This window comes from Macaca mulatta, chromosome X, assembly GCF_049350105.2.
Source record: "Macaca mulatta isolate MMU2019108-1 chromosome X, T2T-MMU8v2.0, whole genome shotgun sequence".
NCBI lineage: Eukaryota > Metazoa > Chordata > Mammalia > Primates > Cercopithecidae > Macaca > Macaca mulatta.
In genome coordinates this window covers 146,099,378-146,119,570 of record NC_133426.1, presented here as the reverse complement: position 1 = coordinate 146,119,570, position 20,193 = coordinate 146,099,378, and the positions used below count along the sequence as shown (strand labels likewise).

The 20,193-nt window shown below is 37.4% G+C and overlaps 1 protein-coding gene across 4 annotated transcripts in view; it reads left to right on the top strand.

Annotated features, from left to right (window-relative positions):
* MCF2 (MCF.2 cell line derived transforming sequence) overlaps nt 1-20,193 on the top strand; it is a 114,719-nt gene that overhangs the window by 33,605 nt on the left and 60,921 nt on the right. For 3 of the 4 annotated variants that reach the window (XM_015128317.3, XM_015128316.3, XM_077989652.1), the window contains exons 2-4: nt 13,134-13,202; nt 18,029-18,143; nt 19,264-19,354. In XM_015128317.3, the coding sequence (XP_014983803.2) occupies nt 13,178-13,202; nt 18,029-18,143; nt 19,264-19,354 (231 nt within the window). In that variant the 5' untranslated portion in view covers nt 13,134-13,177. Of the gene's footprint in view, nt 1-512; nt 596-13,133; nt 13,203-18,028; nt 18,144-19,263; nt 19,355-20,193 lie in introns of all 4 variants that reach the window. The other variant, XM_077989648.1, reaches the window with a different exon arrangement.

Below are 20,193 nucleotides of genomic sequence, written 5' to 3'. Positions count from 1 at the left end.
TGGCACTGGCTGTGACCAATTATTATTTTAGAGAGACAGTTTCATAATTGCCTGACCATCACCTGATGGTTGCCTGACATTCCTGGTGGGGAAGGTGTCCCTCTCCTGCCCTGCTCATGTCTGGCTAGCTACCCTGTGTAACAAACATTGTCTGTGACTGCATGAATGCTAACTTTGACATGAAACCTTTGAAATTGTAATGTCATTTTTTCTTTATAACAATGACTGACATTTATTGAGCACTTATCATACACTTAGGTAAGTGCTTTGCATATATGAACAACTTATTCATTACAATAACCCTGTGAAATAGGTGCTGCCATTTTTTCCAATAAAATAAACAGACACAGAGTTTAAGTAGCTTGCCCAAGGTCACATAACTACCAAGTGGTACAGCTGGGATTTGAATCCAGTCAATTTGTTTCTGGAGTTAGAACTCATAAAGAGTGTGCTATATGACCTCTATAGGAAATGCTTATTTGTTCAAAAACATAATTTTTTTCCGTTCCAAGATGGCCAAATGGGAACAGCTCCAGTCTGCAGCTTCCAGTATGATCGACACAGAATACAGGTGATTTCTGCATTTCCAGCCAAGGTACCTGATTCATCTCATTGGGACTGGTGAGACAGTGCGTGCAGCCCATGGAGGGTGAGGTGTCGCCTCATCCAGGAAGCTCAAGAAGTTGGGGGATTTCCCTTTCCTAGCCAAGGGAAGCCATGACAGATGGCACCTGGAGGGACACTCCGCCCAAATACTGTGCTTTTCCAATGGTCTTAGCAAACAGTACAGCAGGAGATTATATCCTGCACCTAGCTCAGTGGATCCCACGCCCACGGAGCCTTGCTTACTGCTAACACAGCAGTCTGAGATTGATCTGCGAGGCAGCAGCCTGGCAGGGGGAGGGGTGTCCACCATTGCTGAGGCTTGAGTAGGTAAACAAAGCAGCAGGAAAGCTTGAACTGGGCGGAGCCCACTGCACTCAGCAAGGCCAGCTGCCTCTGTAGTCTCCACCTCTGAGGGCAGGGCATAGCTGAACAAAAGGCAGCAGAAACTTCTGCAGACTTAAACGTCTCTGTCTGACAGCTCTGAAGAGAGCAGTGGTTCTCCCAGCATGGTGTTTGAGCTCAGAGAACGGACAGACTGCCTCCTCAAGTGGGTCCCTGACCTCTGTGTAGCCTAACTGGGAGACACCTCCCAGTAGGGGCCTATTGACACCTCATACAGGCAGGTGCCCCTCTGGGATGAAGCTTCCAGAGGAAGGATCAGGCAGCAATATTTGCTGTTCTGCAATGTTTGCTGTTCTGCAGCCTCAGCTGGTGATACCCAGGCAAACAGGGTCTGGAGTGGACCTCCAGCAAACTCCAACAGACCTGCAACTGAGGGACCTGACTCGTAGAAGGAAAACTAACAAACAGAAAGGAATAGCATCAATATCAACAAAAAGGACATCGATACCAAAACCCCATCTATAGGCCACCAACATTAAAGACCAAAGTTAGATAAAACCACAAAGATGGGGATAAACCAGAGCAGAAAAGCTGAAAATTCTAAAAACCAGAGAGCTTCTTCTCCTCCAAAGGATTGCAGCTCCTTGCCAGCAATGGAACAAAGCTGGATGGAGAATGACTTGGATGAGCTGAGAGAAGTAGGCTTCAGAAGGTTGGTAATAACAAACTTCTCTGAGCTAAAGGAGGAAGTTCAAACCTATAACAAGGAAGTTAAAAACCTTGAAAAAAGATTAGACAAGTGGCTAACTAGAATAAACAGTGACCTGATGAGCTGAAAACCATGGCACAAGAACTATGTGACACATGAACAAGCTTCAATAGCCGATTCGATCAAGTGGAAGAAAGGGTATCAGTGATTGAAGATGAAATTAATGAAACAAAGTGAGAAGAGAAGTTTAGACAAAAAAGAGTAAAAAGAAACAAACAAAGCCTCCAAGAAATATGGGACTATGTGAAAAGACCAAATCTACGTTTGATTGGTGTACCTGAAAGTGACGGGGAGAAAGAACCAAGTTGGAAAACACTCTTCAGGATATTATCCAGGAGAACTTCCCCAACCTAGCAAGGCAGGCCAACATTCAAATTCAGGAAATACAGAGAACAACACAAAGATAATGCTCGAGAAGAGCAAGTACAAGACACATAATCGTCAGATTCACCAAGGCTGACATGAAGGAAAAAATGTTAAGGGCAGCCAGAGAGAATGGTCGGGTAACCCACAAAGGGAAGCCCATGAGACTAGTAGCAGATCTCTCGACAGAAACTCCACAAGCCAGAGGAAAGTGGGGGCCAATATTCAATACTCTTAAAGAAAAGAATTTTCAACCCAGAATTTCATATCCAGCCAAATTAAACTTCTTAAGTGAAGGAGAAATAAAATCCTTTACAGACAAGCAAATGCTGAGAGATTTTGTCACCACCAGGCTTGCCTTACAAGAGCTCTTGAAGGAAGCACTGAACATGGAAAGGAATAACCAGTACCAACCACTGCAAAAACATGCCAAAATGTAAAGGCCATCAACGCTAGGAAGAAACTGCATCAACTAACAGGAAAAACAACCAGCTAACGTCAAAATGAAAGGATCAAATTAAAACATAACAATATTAACCTTAAATGTAAATGGGTTAAATGTCCCAATTAAAAGACACCGACTGGCAAATTGGATAAAGAGTCTAGACCCATCAGTGTGCTGTATTCAGGAGACTCATCTCACATGCAGAGACACACATAGGTTCAAAATAAAGGGATGGAGGAAGATCTACCAAGCAAATGGAAAGCAAAAAAAAAAAAAAAAAAAAAAAAAAAAAGCACGGATTGCAATCCTAGTCTCTGATAAAACAGACTTTAAACCAAAAAAGATCAAAAGAGACAAAGAAGGCCATTACATAATGGTAAAGGAATCAATTCAACAAGAAGAGCTAAATGTCCTAAATATATATGCACCCAACAGAGGAGCACCCAGATTCATGAAGCAAGTCCTTAGAGACCTACAAAGAGACTTAGACTCTCACACAATAATAATGGGAGACTTTAACACCCCACTGTCAATATTGGACAGATCAACGAGACAGAAGGTTAACAAGGATATCCAGGACTTGAACCTAGTTCTGCACCAAGCAGACCTAATAGACATCTACAGAACTCTCCACCCCAAACCAACACACTGGTCTTTTCAGCACCACATCACATTTATTCCGAAATTGACTACAGAGTTGGAAGCAAAGCACTCTTCAGCAAATGTAAAAGAACAGAAATCACAACAAACTGTCTCTCAGACCACAGTGCCATCAAATTAGAACTCAGAATTTAAAAACTCACCCAAAACTGCACAACTACATGGAAACTGAACAACCTGCTCCTGGATGACTACTGGGTAAATAACGAAATGAAGGCAGAAATAAAGATGTTTTTTGAAACCAGTGAGAACAAAGACACAAAGTACCAGAATCTCTGGGACACATTTAAAGCAGTGTGTAGAGGGAAATTTATAGCACTAAGTGCCCACAAGAGAAAGCAGGAAAGATCTAAAATTGACAGCCTAACATCACAATTAAAAGAACTAGAGAAGCAAGAGCAAACACATTCAAAAGCTAGCAGAAGACAAGAAATAACTAAGATCAGAGCAGAACTGAAGGAGAGAGAGACACAAAAAAACCCTTCAAAAAATCAGTGAATCCAGGAGATGGTTTTTTAAAAGATCAACAAAATTGATAGACTGCTAGCAAGACTAATAAAGAAGAAAAGAGAGAAGAATCAAATAGATGCAATAAAAATGGTAAAGGGGATATCACCACTGATCCCACAGAAATACAAACTATCATCAGATGATACTATAAACACCTCTATGCAAATAAACTAGAAAATCTAGAAGAAATGAATAAATTCCTGGACACATACACCCTCCATAGACTAAACCAGGAAGAAGTTGAATCTCTGAATAGACCAATAACAGGCTCTGCAATTGAGGCAATAATTAATAATTAATAGCCTACTCCTATATTGATGCCTTGTTTCTTTCACTTGGGATGACACTTTCTATTCCCCTGACCATGTATTTGAATCCTAATCAATTTTGAAGGCCCAGCTTACATGTCTCATTATCTATTAAACCTTCCCCTTTCTCTCATCCTCAATTTAGATGTAATCATTTCTCCTCTCTCCATACTTTATATTGCATATTTCTATTCTAGCATGTACTATACCCTGCCTTATATTATGGCCAGTAGTTTGTATATATTTCTATCTTCTCTTAATTTTTATGCTTTGTGAGGTGAGGAACTCTGTTTTTATTCCCATGGGCCACAGCACCTAGCAGAGAGGAGCAAATGAGAATCCAGTGGATAGTTGGTGAATTGAATTACACAATGGATTGGAAGGAGGCTCCAGTAGGTGTTAGCAGGAAAAGGATTTAATATGAATCTTGGTTTTATTTTGTTAGCACAGAATTATGCCTGTCTTTTATATTGTACCTTTATTGCAGAACAAAGCACTGCATAGATTGTTCTACTGTAGTCCAATGGGAATTTGTGATGGTTTCGGAATTACTCTTACGTGTTCCACCTTTTAAAGCATAACATTTGTCAAGACAACACTTCAAATTATTGCATGTGGTAAGTCATTACTATTTACAGATGGTATAGCGTATCTGATGTTCAGATTGAAAGGGAAAAAATACACACATAGAATCCCATCTGCCTTGCACAGGATTTAAGACTCAAGCAAAACCTAATTTTATCTGTCATGCACATCAGAAATAGGGAACTTTCAAATAAATCATTGCTAAAAGTAAGCATCACTGTTGAGAATTTCAGGCTGTAAAAGTAATGAAGTTTCTTTCAGAAGATTGTTTATACACATTCTTGGTATGGTTTGGGATGAAACCCATCCTGGAAGAAAATGGGAGGTTATGGAGTCATATCTAGTTAGTAATTTGCATTAGAGCTATTTGGGTATAACCTTTTGAGTACAGATTTTAGATGACCTATCTGAAGGTTAGGGAACTACATAGATGACATGGTAAAAACTTTGCTGAATCTCCTACTAGATTCTACTTTGCATCTGAACGGTGCCTGGCACCTGGCATTTGTTCAGTATGAGTCTTTCAAATGAATAAGAGAAGTTTGAATGAATGGTATGTATGAATGGCATGAATGAATGAAGCATGAATGGTAGCCTCCCTGAGCCTGTTAACTCATCTGCAAGATAAGTGATTTAATATCAACCTTGGAGGGTTGTTGTTAGGACCAGAGAAACTGCATATAAAGTGCCTTGTGTAGTGCCTGGTTAATACTAGTTGCACAGCAAATGGTAGCTATTGTTCATTTACTACTCTTTCTCAGTCTGTTTTCATATTGGTGGTGGCAATGAGTTTATTGCCATGGAAGAGACTATCTTTCTGGCTGACATTTCGCTTTCTATTTTTATTTGTTTGTGCTGTTTTTGCCTCTTATTTATTTTTAGGAAACCATGTGAGAATAGAGGCATTTGCTCTTTTAAGCAGTTTATTAGCTGTGGTTATGTAGTGCTTGGATGACATGGCACGTGTGTGCAGCCTGGTTCAGAACTCATATTCTTCTATTGTGTGTGAATACAAACCCCAGAGAGGTTGGATAAATGGATGTGAGAGAGCGTCGCTGTGAAATAAAGCTCAAGTGTTGGAATTGTTGCTGTTACACTCTGGGATCTGAAGTAAAAAATGTTTTCTATAAAATGGGAAAGCTTATAGATACCAATTTACTTAAATTTTAAACTATCATTAACCCCATAGGAATAACTAGTACACTTAATATAGTTTAAATTCCTGGAATGGTGATATGTATTCAAATCATGAAGGCAAAGACTCTCAGAGAAATAGTTTTTTAAAAATTTTTTTTAATTTTTAATTTTTATTTTTTTAGACGGAATCTTACTCTGTCACCAGGCTGGAATGCAGTGGCACGATCTCGGCTCACTGCAACCTCCGCATCCCGGGTTTAAGCAATTCTCCTGCCCCAGCCTCCTGAGTAGCTGGGACTACAGGCACGTGCCACCACCCCCGGCTAATTTTTGTATTTTTAGTAGAGACAGGGTTTCACCTTGTTGGTCAGGATGGTCTCCATCTCTTGACCTCGTGATCCACCTGCCTCGGCCTCCCAAAGTGCTGGGATTACAGGCGTGAGCCACCGCACCTGGTCCGAAGTAGTTCTTAAAAGATCATTTGACCAGGCATGGTGGTTCATGCCTGTAATCCCAACACTTTGGGAGGTCAGGGTGGGAGGATCACTTGAGCCGAGAGTTCGAGACCAGCCTGGGCGACATAAGGAGACCCCTGTCTCTACAAAAAATAGAAAAATTAGCTGGGCATAGTGGTGTGCACCTGTAGTCCCAGTTACTTGGGAGGCTGAGGTTGGAGCTTGGCTTGAGCCCAGAAGATGGAGGTTGCAATGAGCCAAGATCACACCCCTGCACTCCAGCCTGGGCGACAGAGTGAGACCTTGTCTCAAAAAAAAAAAAAAAAAAAAAAAAAAATCATCTTTTTTTAGCAGAGGCTTTACTCTGACAGGGTAGGCTTAAAAAATTTTGACGCTCTATTTGTAACTATTCATAAAGTATCTTAAATTTCAAGTTTCTTGAACTGTTACCAAAGAAAGTTTCCTTGTTAATAACTGCTTGTCAGGAAATTTTTATTTTACATTTGTGAAGTTAATTTCTGTGTTGTCACACAATGAGACAATAGGATGTTACATAGATTTTCTATAATCTTTCTGGAACATTTAACAACACATCTCCACACACTGATTTCCATGCTGAAAATAATTTCACAAGGAAATCATTCATTACGGGAGAAAAACCCCACATTGCTTAATCCAATTTAATTTACTGAAGGAACAATATTCACTTAAGTCCCCAATCTCTTCCTTCTTATAGAGGACTCTTGAATGTTAAAGATGAACTTTTACATATTCTTAAGGTAAAAAATATAAGCAAATCCCAAAACAAATGAATATGACTCAGAATTCTATTAATTTGAAATTTGGAACATAAAAACTAAGTTCCTCCTACCTCCGTTACTGACCCCTTCCAAACTCATGAGTATATAGATTTTTGTTTTGCTTTCTTTTCCTAGAATCACTTACTGTCACTGAGAATATACCATTAAATCTTATTATAAAAGATAATCTATTCCAATCAACTATATGCCTGATTTTCCTCTCTTATCTTTACCACAGAGCAGCTTGGCCTTTGTTTGAACGCTATTAGTGATAGGAAAGGGGTTGTCTATCTTCCATGAAAGTCATTTCATCTACAGATAGTTCTGACTTTAGAACAAAGTGCTTCTTCATATAGAGTCTTTATAGCTCTCTCTCTTGCTTTCTGTTTGTCTTCTGTCTCTCTCTGAGGGGAAAAGCCAACCAACCAACAACTAACCGACCAATAAACTGACTGACCAAACCTGATCAAATAGGTTGCAGAAACACTGCTTACATGACCCGTACCCAAGGAGTCACAATGTGTACATGTGTATTTACTAGGAAATATTGCAGTGCGTTTAACCCCTAGTATTTCACAAACTTATTTGATTGTGAACTTTTGCATTTTCTCAGAACATCTGTCCAAACACAGCTTAGAACAGAATCTGGCATATAGTAGACACTCAATACATATTTGTTTAAAAGGTGAATGAATGCAAAATAAATCTTTAAAAGCTTTAAAGTACATGCTGTACTGAAGTGATCCATGTTCTGCATTTTTACAAGTGACACAGCCAGACTAGAGCTACTGATTGGATGGATATACCTTCCTTCTCTCTGTGAGCCTTTCGAAATCAATTCTTCATTTCCACACATTTTAGAACTTCAAAAATTCATATTTGGATTTCTAAGCTTGTATCCTCATTGGCACAACTACCTTTTCAATAGCACAATAAATATTAGTGAGGTGTTTGCTTGACTCTTTTGCTTTTTGATCATATGTAGGAATGAATTAATTGGAAATGCTTTTTTTGACTTTTGATTTCAATTTGTGTCTGATTGTGTTTGATTGTACAAGCACATGGATTTTCAGCAGAAGTCTTAAAATGAAGATTTGCTCCATTAGTTGTTTTAAAGGGTGTTTGTCAGGTTATCTGTCGAGTTACAGCCCTTTATTTGGCTTCTAAGTCAGCTCTTTTTTGGGCTTAGCAACGAGTTCAATGTAAGGAGAATGAATCCTTTTTATTTGTGAGTAGTTGAGTTTTCTACATAGGACAGCTTGACAACCTTCCTATCAAACGTAAATCTAGTCAACAAGGAACATGCTGTAATGTGGACTTTATCCAGCTTTGATGATTGAGGCTTTTTATTTCTCATGCTCTAAGTTAATGCATTTAGGTCAGCAATGGGAGCATTATAAATTGTTTGTTCTCACTTTTATATTTCAGGAAAAATCTGTTGGAAATTCAAGAGGGTCAGCTACAAAGCTGGGTGTAACTCAATGTCACAACTTTATCTAGAGTCAGTATTTTCTGTTTCTCTTTGTTCTCAGCAACAATCTTACCTTGTCCCTTGCAGCTGCTCAATTGATAACTCTGTGGCTTCTATTGTCTTTCCTGTGTTATCTCCTTCCCCTTCGGTCTGTTTCCAACCCAGAACTTGATCATTTATTAAAGTGGTAATGTTTTCTCTTATAACTGTGATTTCATCCTTTTTCATTAGTATGGAAATGTTATTTTATTGGCACAGTTGTGGGCTACATTTTATGATAGAAAACATCAGTCTGTTTTTACATCTATGGATTTTACATGTTGTTGGATCTCATAGAATGTAAGGTACCTTAAAAAGCATTTACTGGCCAGACTCGGCGGCTCACGCCTGTAATCCCAGCTTTGGGAGGCCGAGGCAGGTGGATCACGAGGTCAGGAGATCAAGACCATCCTGGCTAACAGGATGAAAGCCCTTCTCTACTAAAAACACAAAAAATTAGCCGGGCATGGTGGCGGGCGCCTGTAGTCCCAGCTACTCGGGAGGCTGAGGCAGGAGAATGGCGTAAACCCGGGAGGCGGAGCTTGCAGTGAGCTGAGATCGCGCCACTGCACTTCAGCTTGGGGGACAGAGCGAGACTCCGTCTCAAACAACAACAACAACAACAACAAACAGCATTTACTGTACTGCCCTCATTCCTAAAGTGGGAGTAATGACCACAGCTAATATTGCACTGAATGTGGAAAAATTGAAGGCCTTTCCTCCAAGAACTGGAGCAAGACATGGATGCCCACTTTTGCCACTTTTATTCAGCATAACACTGGAAGTCCTGGCCAGAGCGACTAGGCAAGAGAAAGAAATAAAGGGCATCCATACTGGAAAGAAAAAAGGCTTATTAGCTTTGTTTGTAGATGACATGATCTTGTACCCGGAAAAACCTAAAGACTCCATCGAAAAACTGTTAGAACTGATAAACAAATTCAGTAAAGGTGCAGAATACAAAATCAATGTACAAAAGTCAGTAGCATTTATATACACCAACAGCAAACAATCTGTAAAAGAAATCAAGAAAACAATCTGATCACATTTACAATAGCTACAAAAATATAAAATACCTAGGAATCAATCTAACAAAAAAGTAAAAGATCTATATAAGGAAAACTATAAAATTTGATGAAAGAAATAGAAGAGGACACAAAATATTGGAAAGATATTTCATTCTCATGGATCGGAAGAATTAATATTGTTAAAATGACAATATTACCTGCAGAAATTTACAGATTCGATGCAATCTCTATCAAATTCCAGGGCATACTTCAGATAAACAGAAAAAAATTCTAATAATGTATATAGAACCACGAAAGACCTGAAATGGTCAAAGCAGTCCTGACCAAAAAGAACAAAGCTGCAGGCATTATACTACGTAACTTCAAAATTTGCTACAAAGCTGTAGTAACCATAACAGCTTGATACTGGCATCAGACAGACACATAGACCAATGGAACAGAATAGAGAACCCAGCTACGAATCCATACATTTACAGCCAATTCATCTTCGACAAAGGTGCTAAGAATCTACAATGGGGAAAGGAAATATTTTCAATAAATGATGCTGGAAAAACTGGATAACTGTATGTGGAAGAATGAAACTAGATCCCTATCTCTCACCATACACAAAAATTAAATAAAAATGCATTAAAGACTTAAATTGAAGACATGAAACTATGAAAGTACTAGATGAAAATGTTGGGGAAACTTTCTAGAACATTGGTCTGGGCAGAGATTTTTGTGCAACACCTCAAAGCATAGGCAACCACAGCAAAGATAGACAAATGGGATCACAGCAAGCTGAAAAGCTTCTGCATAGCAAAGGAAACAATCAACAAAGTGAGGAGACAATTCACAGAATGAAAGAAAATATTTGTGAACTATCCATTTGACAAGGGATTAATAATCAGAGTATATAAGGAGCTCAAACAACTCAATAGCAAAGGACCCAAATAATTCAATTTATAAACTGGGCAAAAGATCTGAATAGACATTTCTCAAAAGAAGACATAATATGAAGAAGTGTTCGACATCACTATCATCAGAAAAAAAATGGAAACCAAAACTACAATGACATATCTCACCCCAGTTAAAATGGCTTATATCAAAAACACAGGCAATAACAGATGCTGGTGAGGGTGTGGAGAAAGGGGAATTCTTGCACACTCTTGGTGGGAAAGTAAACTAGTACAGCTGCTCTGAAGAACAGTATGGAGGTTTTTCAAAAAACAAAACATAGAACTACCATACAATCCAACAATTCCGCTTCTGAGTGTATATTCAAAAGAAAGAAAGTCAATATATTAAAGAGATATTTACACTCCCATGTTTATTGCAGCACTATTTACAATAGTCAAAATATGGAATCACCGTAAGTGACCTTCAACAGATGAATGGATAAGGAAAATATGGTATATATACACCATGGAATGTTATTCATACGTAAAACAGAATGAAATCCTCTTATTTGCAGCCAAATGAATGGAACTGGTGGCAATTATGTTAAGTAAGCCAAACACAGACACACAAATACTGCATGTTCTCACTAATATGTGAGAGCTAGAAAAATGGATCTCATGAAGACAGAGAGTAGATTGGTAGTTACCAGAGGCTGGGAAGGGTAAAGGGGAGAGGATGAAGGGGAAAAAAGAATATGAATGTATTTATTACCAGTGAACTGTACACTTAAAATGGTAAATTTTATATACATATTTTACCTCAATAAGAAACATAAAATAAAATAGAGGTAATGAGATGAGGGGTGGGGAGTGACTTGTTGAATATTACAGAGCAGCTAAGTGGTCAAGCCCACACTAGGCCCTGGTGCTCCCACTCCCAGCCCACAGACTTTTATTTTGTGTCCTGAAGCCTCTCTCATTACATGAGTGCTTAAATTGTAGAGTAAGTGGACATAGTTTCCATAGCTCTGCAAGAGTCTAAGTGGTATCAGAGGAATCAAGTCGTACATATTAATACTTCCAGATCTGCCACCTGACATAAAATACATCAATTTGTCTTTATCCTTGTTCCTACTGATCAAAGCAAGGGAGGGATTTGGGTCTCCTATTATGCAGGAATATTTTTATGTCTGATGCTCTCTCATTTAAAAAGTAGAACACGTTTTAGCTATTGCCACTTTTGCAGGCTCCTGAGGGGAGAGAGAGTTCTTGTATTTTTTGTATTGACCTCATTCTCACCCTTCTTCCATGGCTCCATGTCTAAAAATGTCAATATGTGACGCGTGTTTGTAGCTGTTATAAACACATTCTTTTATCTGATTAAACATCTAGCTTGGAAAGAATCACTGCGAGTGTAAATGTGCATGCCTTGGTCTGAAGTATATCGAGTCTAAGTATATAAAATTACAAGACATTTTAAAGAAATGACTTTATGTCTTGACAAATTAGATATTTGTCATGGCATGCATCTTATGAAAATAAACGTCAATTAAAATTGCTTTATGTTTCAAATCGTGTGTCGGGGGATTGTCTATAACGGATAACCTATGCCACTGTCTATTATGGAACCATTGAGAACTTGTTTTTTTAAAATTCCCTTGAGGATTGTCTTTTATAAACCACATCCATGTGGTGTGATTTGAAGAGCACTAAGAAGGGTAATGCATCATCAGCCTGACACCACCAGAGACCAGGAATTTGAAGGTACTTTGTATCAGAGAGCAGGTGAAAAATATGGCTTCAGTAAGAGATGTGGAACCACAGGCGTTAAAACCGACAAGCCAAAATAGCCTAGTTTGATGACCCGTTTTCTTTTAAAAAGTTATCCTTGTACATGGACCAGAGGCAGGTAGTGTACTTTGATTTTTGGCCCCTATAGAGTTCACTAGAATTGAACATTGTAAGTTAACACTTAAGATCTGGGACAATCAAAGCACATTGAACAATGCTTGGACATTGTTCCATCTGTAATGATAAAAAATGAGTTAATACGCTACTTTTTATTGAACACCTACCATTATGCCAGGTATTTCACATTTCGTTTGCATGGTACCTTGTGAAGTAGATATCATTATGCCCAGTTTATAGCTGAGGAAACTAAGGTTTAGAGAGGCTAACTAACTTGCCCATGTTTGCGTGGCCAGTAAATGAAACAAGCTGGATTTGATTCCATGTCTATCTAGACTCAGAAGCCTATATGGTTAACCACTTGTAAATGGGATAACAATACTTACCTTAGAGATTTTTTAAGGATTCGATGAGATTAAAAAATCCAAAAAGTGCTTTGTAATTGCTAATAAAGCTTTGTAGAATGAAAGGCATTATCAGGAGTAGAAGACAATCTGTTACAGTGTCTCCCCATGACCATCTACCCTTCAAATAAATCCGAATGTCCTGGAGTTTGTGCCTTTGTCCTTGACTTTCTGGTGAGGGAGAGTAGTTTATGTTTTGGGCATAGATTCTGAGAAGTAGGTCACTGGTTCTCTTTATTCCGTGATATTTTCGAATGTGATTTCTTTGCCATGTAGTTGAGAGGAGGAAAGAGATCGGCAGTGTCTGTGGACACAGACCTGTGGGACTCCCAGAATAATTTTAGACAGTGAGAAAACATGTGTCTAAAATCATGTAAGGCTGTACCTTAACATGTATGTCATTTCTTCTATTTTCTTGTTTGTCATAGAAACTGATCTGCTCCTCCGTATAAAAGACATCAGCCATTTCTTAATGCAAGACATCGCTTTCTTGTCTGGTAAGCAAACTTTCTTATATATTGTCCAGATACATGACTTGATTAGCAGTTAGTTCGGTACCTATTATATAAATAGCTCTCGCTCTATATATAGAGCTATTATATATATTCATTTGAGAAGCACTATTTTAATAAACATTTATACATTGTGCACCTAGTTGCTAAACAAATGGACATTTAGAGAATAATTGGAGGTTTTAAGCATTTTAGATATATGAGTAAAAACGACCTTACCACTCTTATACATTTGACTTTCAGATGAGTCTTCAGAAATCTATGAGAGTTGAAAGTAGAATATGTCTCCTAGGTGGGTGCAGGCTGAGTGGGAGGGGAGCAGCTGAGGTAGCTTCTTTGATTACTCAAATGTGTATTACAAATGCTGGCAAGTTGCACCAAATAATCAGCATGCAATAAGTATTTTTTTTTAGGATTTCATTTACACATTATAAAGAAAGTTGATTTTTCTTAAATATGTATATACACTTGTATATAATTTTTAGCAATTATGGTAAAATCAATTTAACATACAACTTATCATTTTAACTATTTTTAAGAGTACAATTCAGCGGCATTAAGTATGTTTACATTTTTGTGCCACCATTGCCACCACCATCTCCAGAGTTTCAGACCTTGCAAAACTGAAACTCTATATCCATTAAACAATTACTCCCCATTTCATTCCGTCCTCTCTCTAGCCCCTGTTAACCACAATTTTACTTTCTTTCTCTATGAATTTGACTATCCTAGGTACCTGATGTAAATAAATCATATGGTATATGTCTTTTTGTGACTGGCTTATTTCACTTAGCATAAGGTCTTCAAGTTTCATCAATGTTGTAGCATGTGTCAGAACTTCTTTTTTAAGGCTGAATAATATTCCATTTTATGTATATTCCACACTTTGTTTATCTGTTCATCCATTGATAGATACTTTGGTCACTTCTACCATTTGGCTGTTGTGAATAATGCCACTAAATAGCATTACACATTTTTAGACACATAACTATGGTAAACCATCCTGTCCCTTTAGCTTCTGGTCATACTTTGGGGAAAGTTTTGCTTAGAAACAAGCAAATTACTTTCAGGTATTAGAGTAATTAGAATTACATCATTAAATATTATATTTATCATATTAAGCAGATAAAGAAAACTTACCGGTATATATTAATACGTTGTTTTTATAAAGATGAGTGCTTCTTAGGTATTGAGAGTACAAGAAACTATCTTATTCCTTCTAAATAGTTTAATTAATTCTCGGAAAAATGGCACCTACACGCTCAGTTTACTAAACAAGCTTTTACTTTATAAGTGATCCTAATTGGACACTTCAATCTGGCCTATGCTTTTATTATCATTATTATTATTTTTAAAGACAGCATCTTGCTCTTTTGCCCAGGCTCCAGTGCAGTGGTATGATCATAGCTCAATGTAACCTTAAACTGCTTGGTTCAAGTGATCCTTCCACCTCAGCCTCCTGAGTCTCTGGAACTATAGGAGCGTGCCACCATGCCTAGCTAATCTTTATTGTTTGTAGCGAAAGGGTTTTGTTGTGTTGCGAAGGCTGGTCTTGAACTCCTGGCCTCAAGCGATCCTCCCATCCTGGCTTCTCAAAGTGCTGTGATTACAGGCATGAGCCATCGCACCCAGCCTGGCCTCTGCTTTTAAATTATTATAATTACACCTATGATAAAGCTTAATTAAAAATGATTCTAATTAGTGGTAACTGTGAATTAATGATGACTTAATTAATATGGCTTTATGTTTTATTTTATAAGTGGCATAAATGTGTGACAGTGTCAGTAAATTTAGCAGTGTGTTAGGTTCATTTTTAAGTTTTAGAGATTTTACTTAAGATTATCTATGTTTTCCAAACTGTGTTCTAAATAGAACCATCCTCAAGGCTTGCTGCACCCATCCAGATCTCTCTCTACACCTTTCCTTCCTTAACTGCTTTTTGTATTTGTTTTAAAAATGCATCTGCCTATAGCTTCCTTTGAAAAAAGGGTTCCCAATGGTAAAAAATAATTAAAACTTCCCAATTTGGAATATAAATATCTCTTTTGATCTCTTCTCACAAGTTTACTACCTAGGACGGTACTTGTAGGTGTTTAGTGGTAATAATCATTTATAGATTAGTCAATGATAATTTACTCTTATAGGAGCCTTGCCACCTTTCCTTTGATAAGTATAGTTTGCCTAAGTGCTAGATGGTTCTGTCCTTAACTAGAGTGCTCACCAGCTTGCTTGGCAAGTATGTAGTTATGTTATATTTAAGATATTTATTACATTAGATATTACATATCATTTATATTACTAGTTCTATACAGTACTCTACCTATAGAGGCCCTTTGTTTAAAGATTCACTAAATCTCTTGGTTCAGAATTGTACAATTTCTCCTTTGAGTTTCTTAAAAACTCTTCAGTGGATGCCATTATTCTCAATGATTATTTTCACTCTAGTCTTTAACTCTAGAATATCATATAGTGAAGATTAATAACGCTTTGATTTAATACTTTGGACTAGTTTGATTAAAAATAATTTGGGAATGAATACTCTCTCTCAAGTTTCCCTTGGTAAAAATTGAGGCAAATAATTAATTTGATCTTTTTCCATGTGCACTAGAGAAGAAAGTGTATTCTGCTTTTGTTGGATGGAGTGTTCTAGAAATGTCAATTAGGTCATGTTGGTTGAGACTGTTGTTCACGTGTACAATATCCTTGCAAATTCTTTGTCTACTTGTTCTATCAATTATTGAGAGATGGGTGGTGAAATTTCTGACTAAAATTGTGAATTTGTCTATTTCTTCTTACAGCTCTGTTTTTGCTTTGTGTATTTTGAAGCTCTGTTATTAGGTGCATAAACATTTAAGATTTTGTCCCATTAAGGAATTGACCACTTTATCATGATCAAATGATCATTTTAATATCTGGTAATATTTTTGACTCTGAAATCTACTTTGTCAAATATTAAACAGCTTTGTTTTGATTAGCACTGTCATGGTATATCTTTTTCTATCCTTTGCTTTTAATGCATTTGTACTTTTATATTTAAAACGTGTGTTTCTTGTGGGCAGCATATAATTTGGTCTTTCTTTTTATCCAGTTTAATGATCTTTGACTTTTAATTGCAGTGCCTAGATCATTGACATTTTGTGTGATTATTCATATGGATGGATTTAAATCTACCATCTTATGATCTTATAAAAGCAAAATACAAATAATGAGATGGTAGATTTTTCCATTTGTCCCATGTGTTCTTTGTTTTCCTCCATTTCTGTCTTCTTTTGGGTTGAGTATTGTTATGATTCCATTTTATATCCTTTTCTTTTTCTTTTTTGGGGGCGGGGGGCGGGGAGACGGAGTCTTGCTCTGTCGCCCAGGCTGGAGTGCAGTGGCGTGATCTTGGCTCACTGCAACCTCTGCCTCCCAGGTTCAACTGATTCTCCTGCTTCAGCCTCCTGAGTAGCTGGGATTACAGGCATGCGCCCCCACACCCGGCTAATTTTAGTATTTTTGGTAGAGACAGGGTTTCAACATGTTGGCCAGGCTGGTCTCGTACTCCTGACCTCAAGTGATCCTCTGGCTGCGGCCTCCCAAAGTGCTGGGGTTATAGGCATGAGTCACTGTGCCCGGCCTATATCCTTTTCTATTGTCATATTTTTATTGCAGATTGAATTAAAAATATTTTTACATCTTTATTCACTTAAATTCAGCCAAATAAAAATTACAACTGAACTAAGAAAATTTCTATTAGTGAGCTACATTCAAAGACCACCTTGCAACTTTCCTCCTAAAATAATTCTTCAAATTCTATTTAGCACTTAATATTTATTGAGCATTCACTCTCTGTGTAGGTGCTAGGCTGGCTGCGGATGTGAACCTGAAACACATGTAAGGCTCATCTCTGCACTTTTAGGTGGCTTTCATTTTCAATATTTCTCATCCTTCAGGCTGCATAGAGGTCTATTGGGCTGGATGGAGAAACGGGGGAGAGACTGAAATGAAAGCCCAGAGATAGTGCAGCCATTCCCTCCCCAAGAACCCCTATGACAGTACCACTATTCTTGGTTCCTATGGAAATGGGCTTAGGGCAGCCTCACCTATGAGCCCTGGGATCCATGCTTTCCAGGGGTCAAGGTCAACCACTTGGTCAAGATACTGCTGGATGCCACTGCTCCAGGTTAATGGCTGCATGGGTCTGCGGGGAGCGTCCACAAGCCTACACCTCTCCCTTGACCCCTACCCAGACTGAACATTGAATTTTAACCCACAGATAATTTGTGATCTTTCTTTGCATTAATAAAATTCCTATATCATTCCTGCCATCATTACTTTTGTTGTTTCTTCCATAAACACATTAGACCATCACCTATTTCCTATAGGGTGCTCTGTATCTTTTCCTGCTCACCATGACACTAAGAGATCGATTATATCAAGTTTTCCACTTGCTGTCAAGCCATCATTCACTTATTTTGAATTTAGGCTCGTTGGTATAGAAAGAGTTATTTCCCAACCCCTTGGTTGTCCAGATTGGGGAATCAGCCTTTTTCAACCATGTTTATTATATGCATTTCATGACATTTTCTTCTGACTATATTCATTCATTTTACTCTCTTTCTTTTAATTTTTTTATTGAGAAACTACTCTGCCACCTTTTAAACTTGAAGTGTCAGGAACTTGGAGCCATTTTGGTTTTATGTGGAGATCATCATCTTTATAAAAAAGTTGTGTTGCTGCAAAACAGTATTCAAATCTAAAATCCTCTTCCTTGCCTCGTTGTTATATGCATTTTTAATTCAGTTGATTTTTTTTTTCTATTATTGTAGGTGGCCGGGGAAAGGACAATGCTTGGATCATTACATTTCCAGAAAACTGTAATTTTAGATGTATACCAGAGGAAGTAATAGCAAAAGTACTTACTTACCTGACATCTATTGCAAGGTATAGTATTTCATTACATTTTTTCAATTCGCTTTATATCAGATATCCATCTGAATGTCGTAACAGGAAAATGGCTTAATATAGCTATTATTATCATGGTGAATAAACAACTGACTTAACTTCAGAGTAGATAAGAAGTACAACTTGGAGAAGCTGGCAGCTATCTAAATTGTTACAAAAATTATACTGAGGATCTATGAAAATAAAATTGGGGATCTAGGAGTATTTGTTCCCACGGAAAAGAACATAGGTAGAGAATGATGGTCATACATATATGCTTTAATTTGCTTAAAAGGAAATATTAGCAGCCAAGAGTGAAGACAGCCATTTTTCATTTCTTCTGAATGTAACACAAGAAGACTGAATCTTAAGTAGATTCAACAGTGGTACTGGGAGATACTAGGAGGAATGTCTTGATATTAAAAATTGTTTGGAACTAGAATGCTTTAAAATGGAAAGTTTCAAAAGGTTTCTTAGAGATTTTATGTGTGTTAAAGACAAAATTTTCAAAGGAAGCATTTTCTAGTTGCTAACCCTGAAGAACAAGAGGACACAAATCTAGGATGATAAAATTCAAAGTCTCATGAACAAAAATCAAATCTCAGAAAATGAAACTTACAATGTACCTATTGAAGCTTGAAAGTGATCTTTTTAGGGCAAATAGAAGTTATATTTTCCATTAAACTGCATTTCCTCAGGAGCAGAGTTAGAAAAATAGATTTAGCAGTGTGATTTTGAATGAGTGAATGGATCATTGACTCATGATGAATTACATGGAAAGTTAAAGCTGATATCATGAAGGACAGTTATCTTTTGAGTTTTCCCACACGCAAGATTACAGTATTCCAAATCAATTTTAGTGACCTATCTTCATTACACTATCACTTTCCTATTTAAAAGATTGACATTAATGCTGCAAAAGAAATTTTAAATAGTGAATAAGGGAATATGTCTTCAAATCAGTTTTCTAAGACAGTCCTTTGTGATAGCTTTCCAATTCCAATTCTGTCTTCCGTCAAGACATCAAATGTAGATGAAATAATCAAAAATAGAACGAAGACATATATAACAAATTTGCATTATTATTAAGAAAAAGTTATTATTTCTTCTTATCATTCAGGCAAAATGGACCGGACTCCCAGTTTACCATTATTCTGGATCGAAGATTGGATACATGGTCTTCTCTTAAAATCTCTCTCCAAAAAATCTCAGTAAGTATCTATGCATTATACGATAACTTTTTATTTTTGTTTCATATTACACTTTCTGTTTTGGGAGGTATAGATTACTTTGGTAGTGATGGAGACAATAAAAATTGATGGAATATGAGGAGGGAAAGTAGAAGGAGAGGTTGTAGCAGACCCTAAGATAAATAACTCTACCCAAAATAAAACCTAGTAAGAATGAGTGAGTGGTTTGTGGTTCCAGTTATGAGTGAGAAGTGATTCATGGTTCTATGTGCCTTTCAGAACAAGGCAAGTTTTTATGGAATCTCTTTTTTTTTTTTTTTTTTTTTTAGTGGAAATAGATGTGTTGCATACTCATCGAATGTGAAAAAATATAAAGAAGAAAGTTTAAAACAACAGTAATCCAACCACCCCAAAATAAGCAGTTTTTAACATTTTGGTGTACAACTTTCTAGATTTGTTTTATCCTAGGATAGGGTAGGGAAATGAGTCACATATAAAATGATATATCTTCCCTACTGGTATCTAGTTCCCAGCTTCCCAAGACCCAGAGAGAGAAACATTTTCTCTAATTAAAACAATGAGAGGTACAATTCTGCCCATGACCAAGATAATCTTTTACACTTTTAGGCTCACAAGGATATCACGAAATTGTTTGACACTTCACTTTCATAGATGAGGAGGGAGATGAGGAATCCCCGGACTCCTTCTGAGCTGGCAAGATTGGGGCTCTCTGTGGAAGTGCCATGTGGCCAACTTCCTGTATCGGACTAGAATAGCTGGGAATCAATATATTTTTTTTTCTTTGAGATTCCAACATTGCCAGCCATCTGAAATTCTTACTTTGTCTCCTGACTAATTGA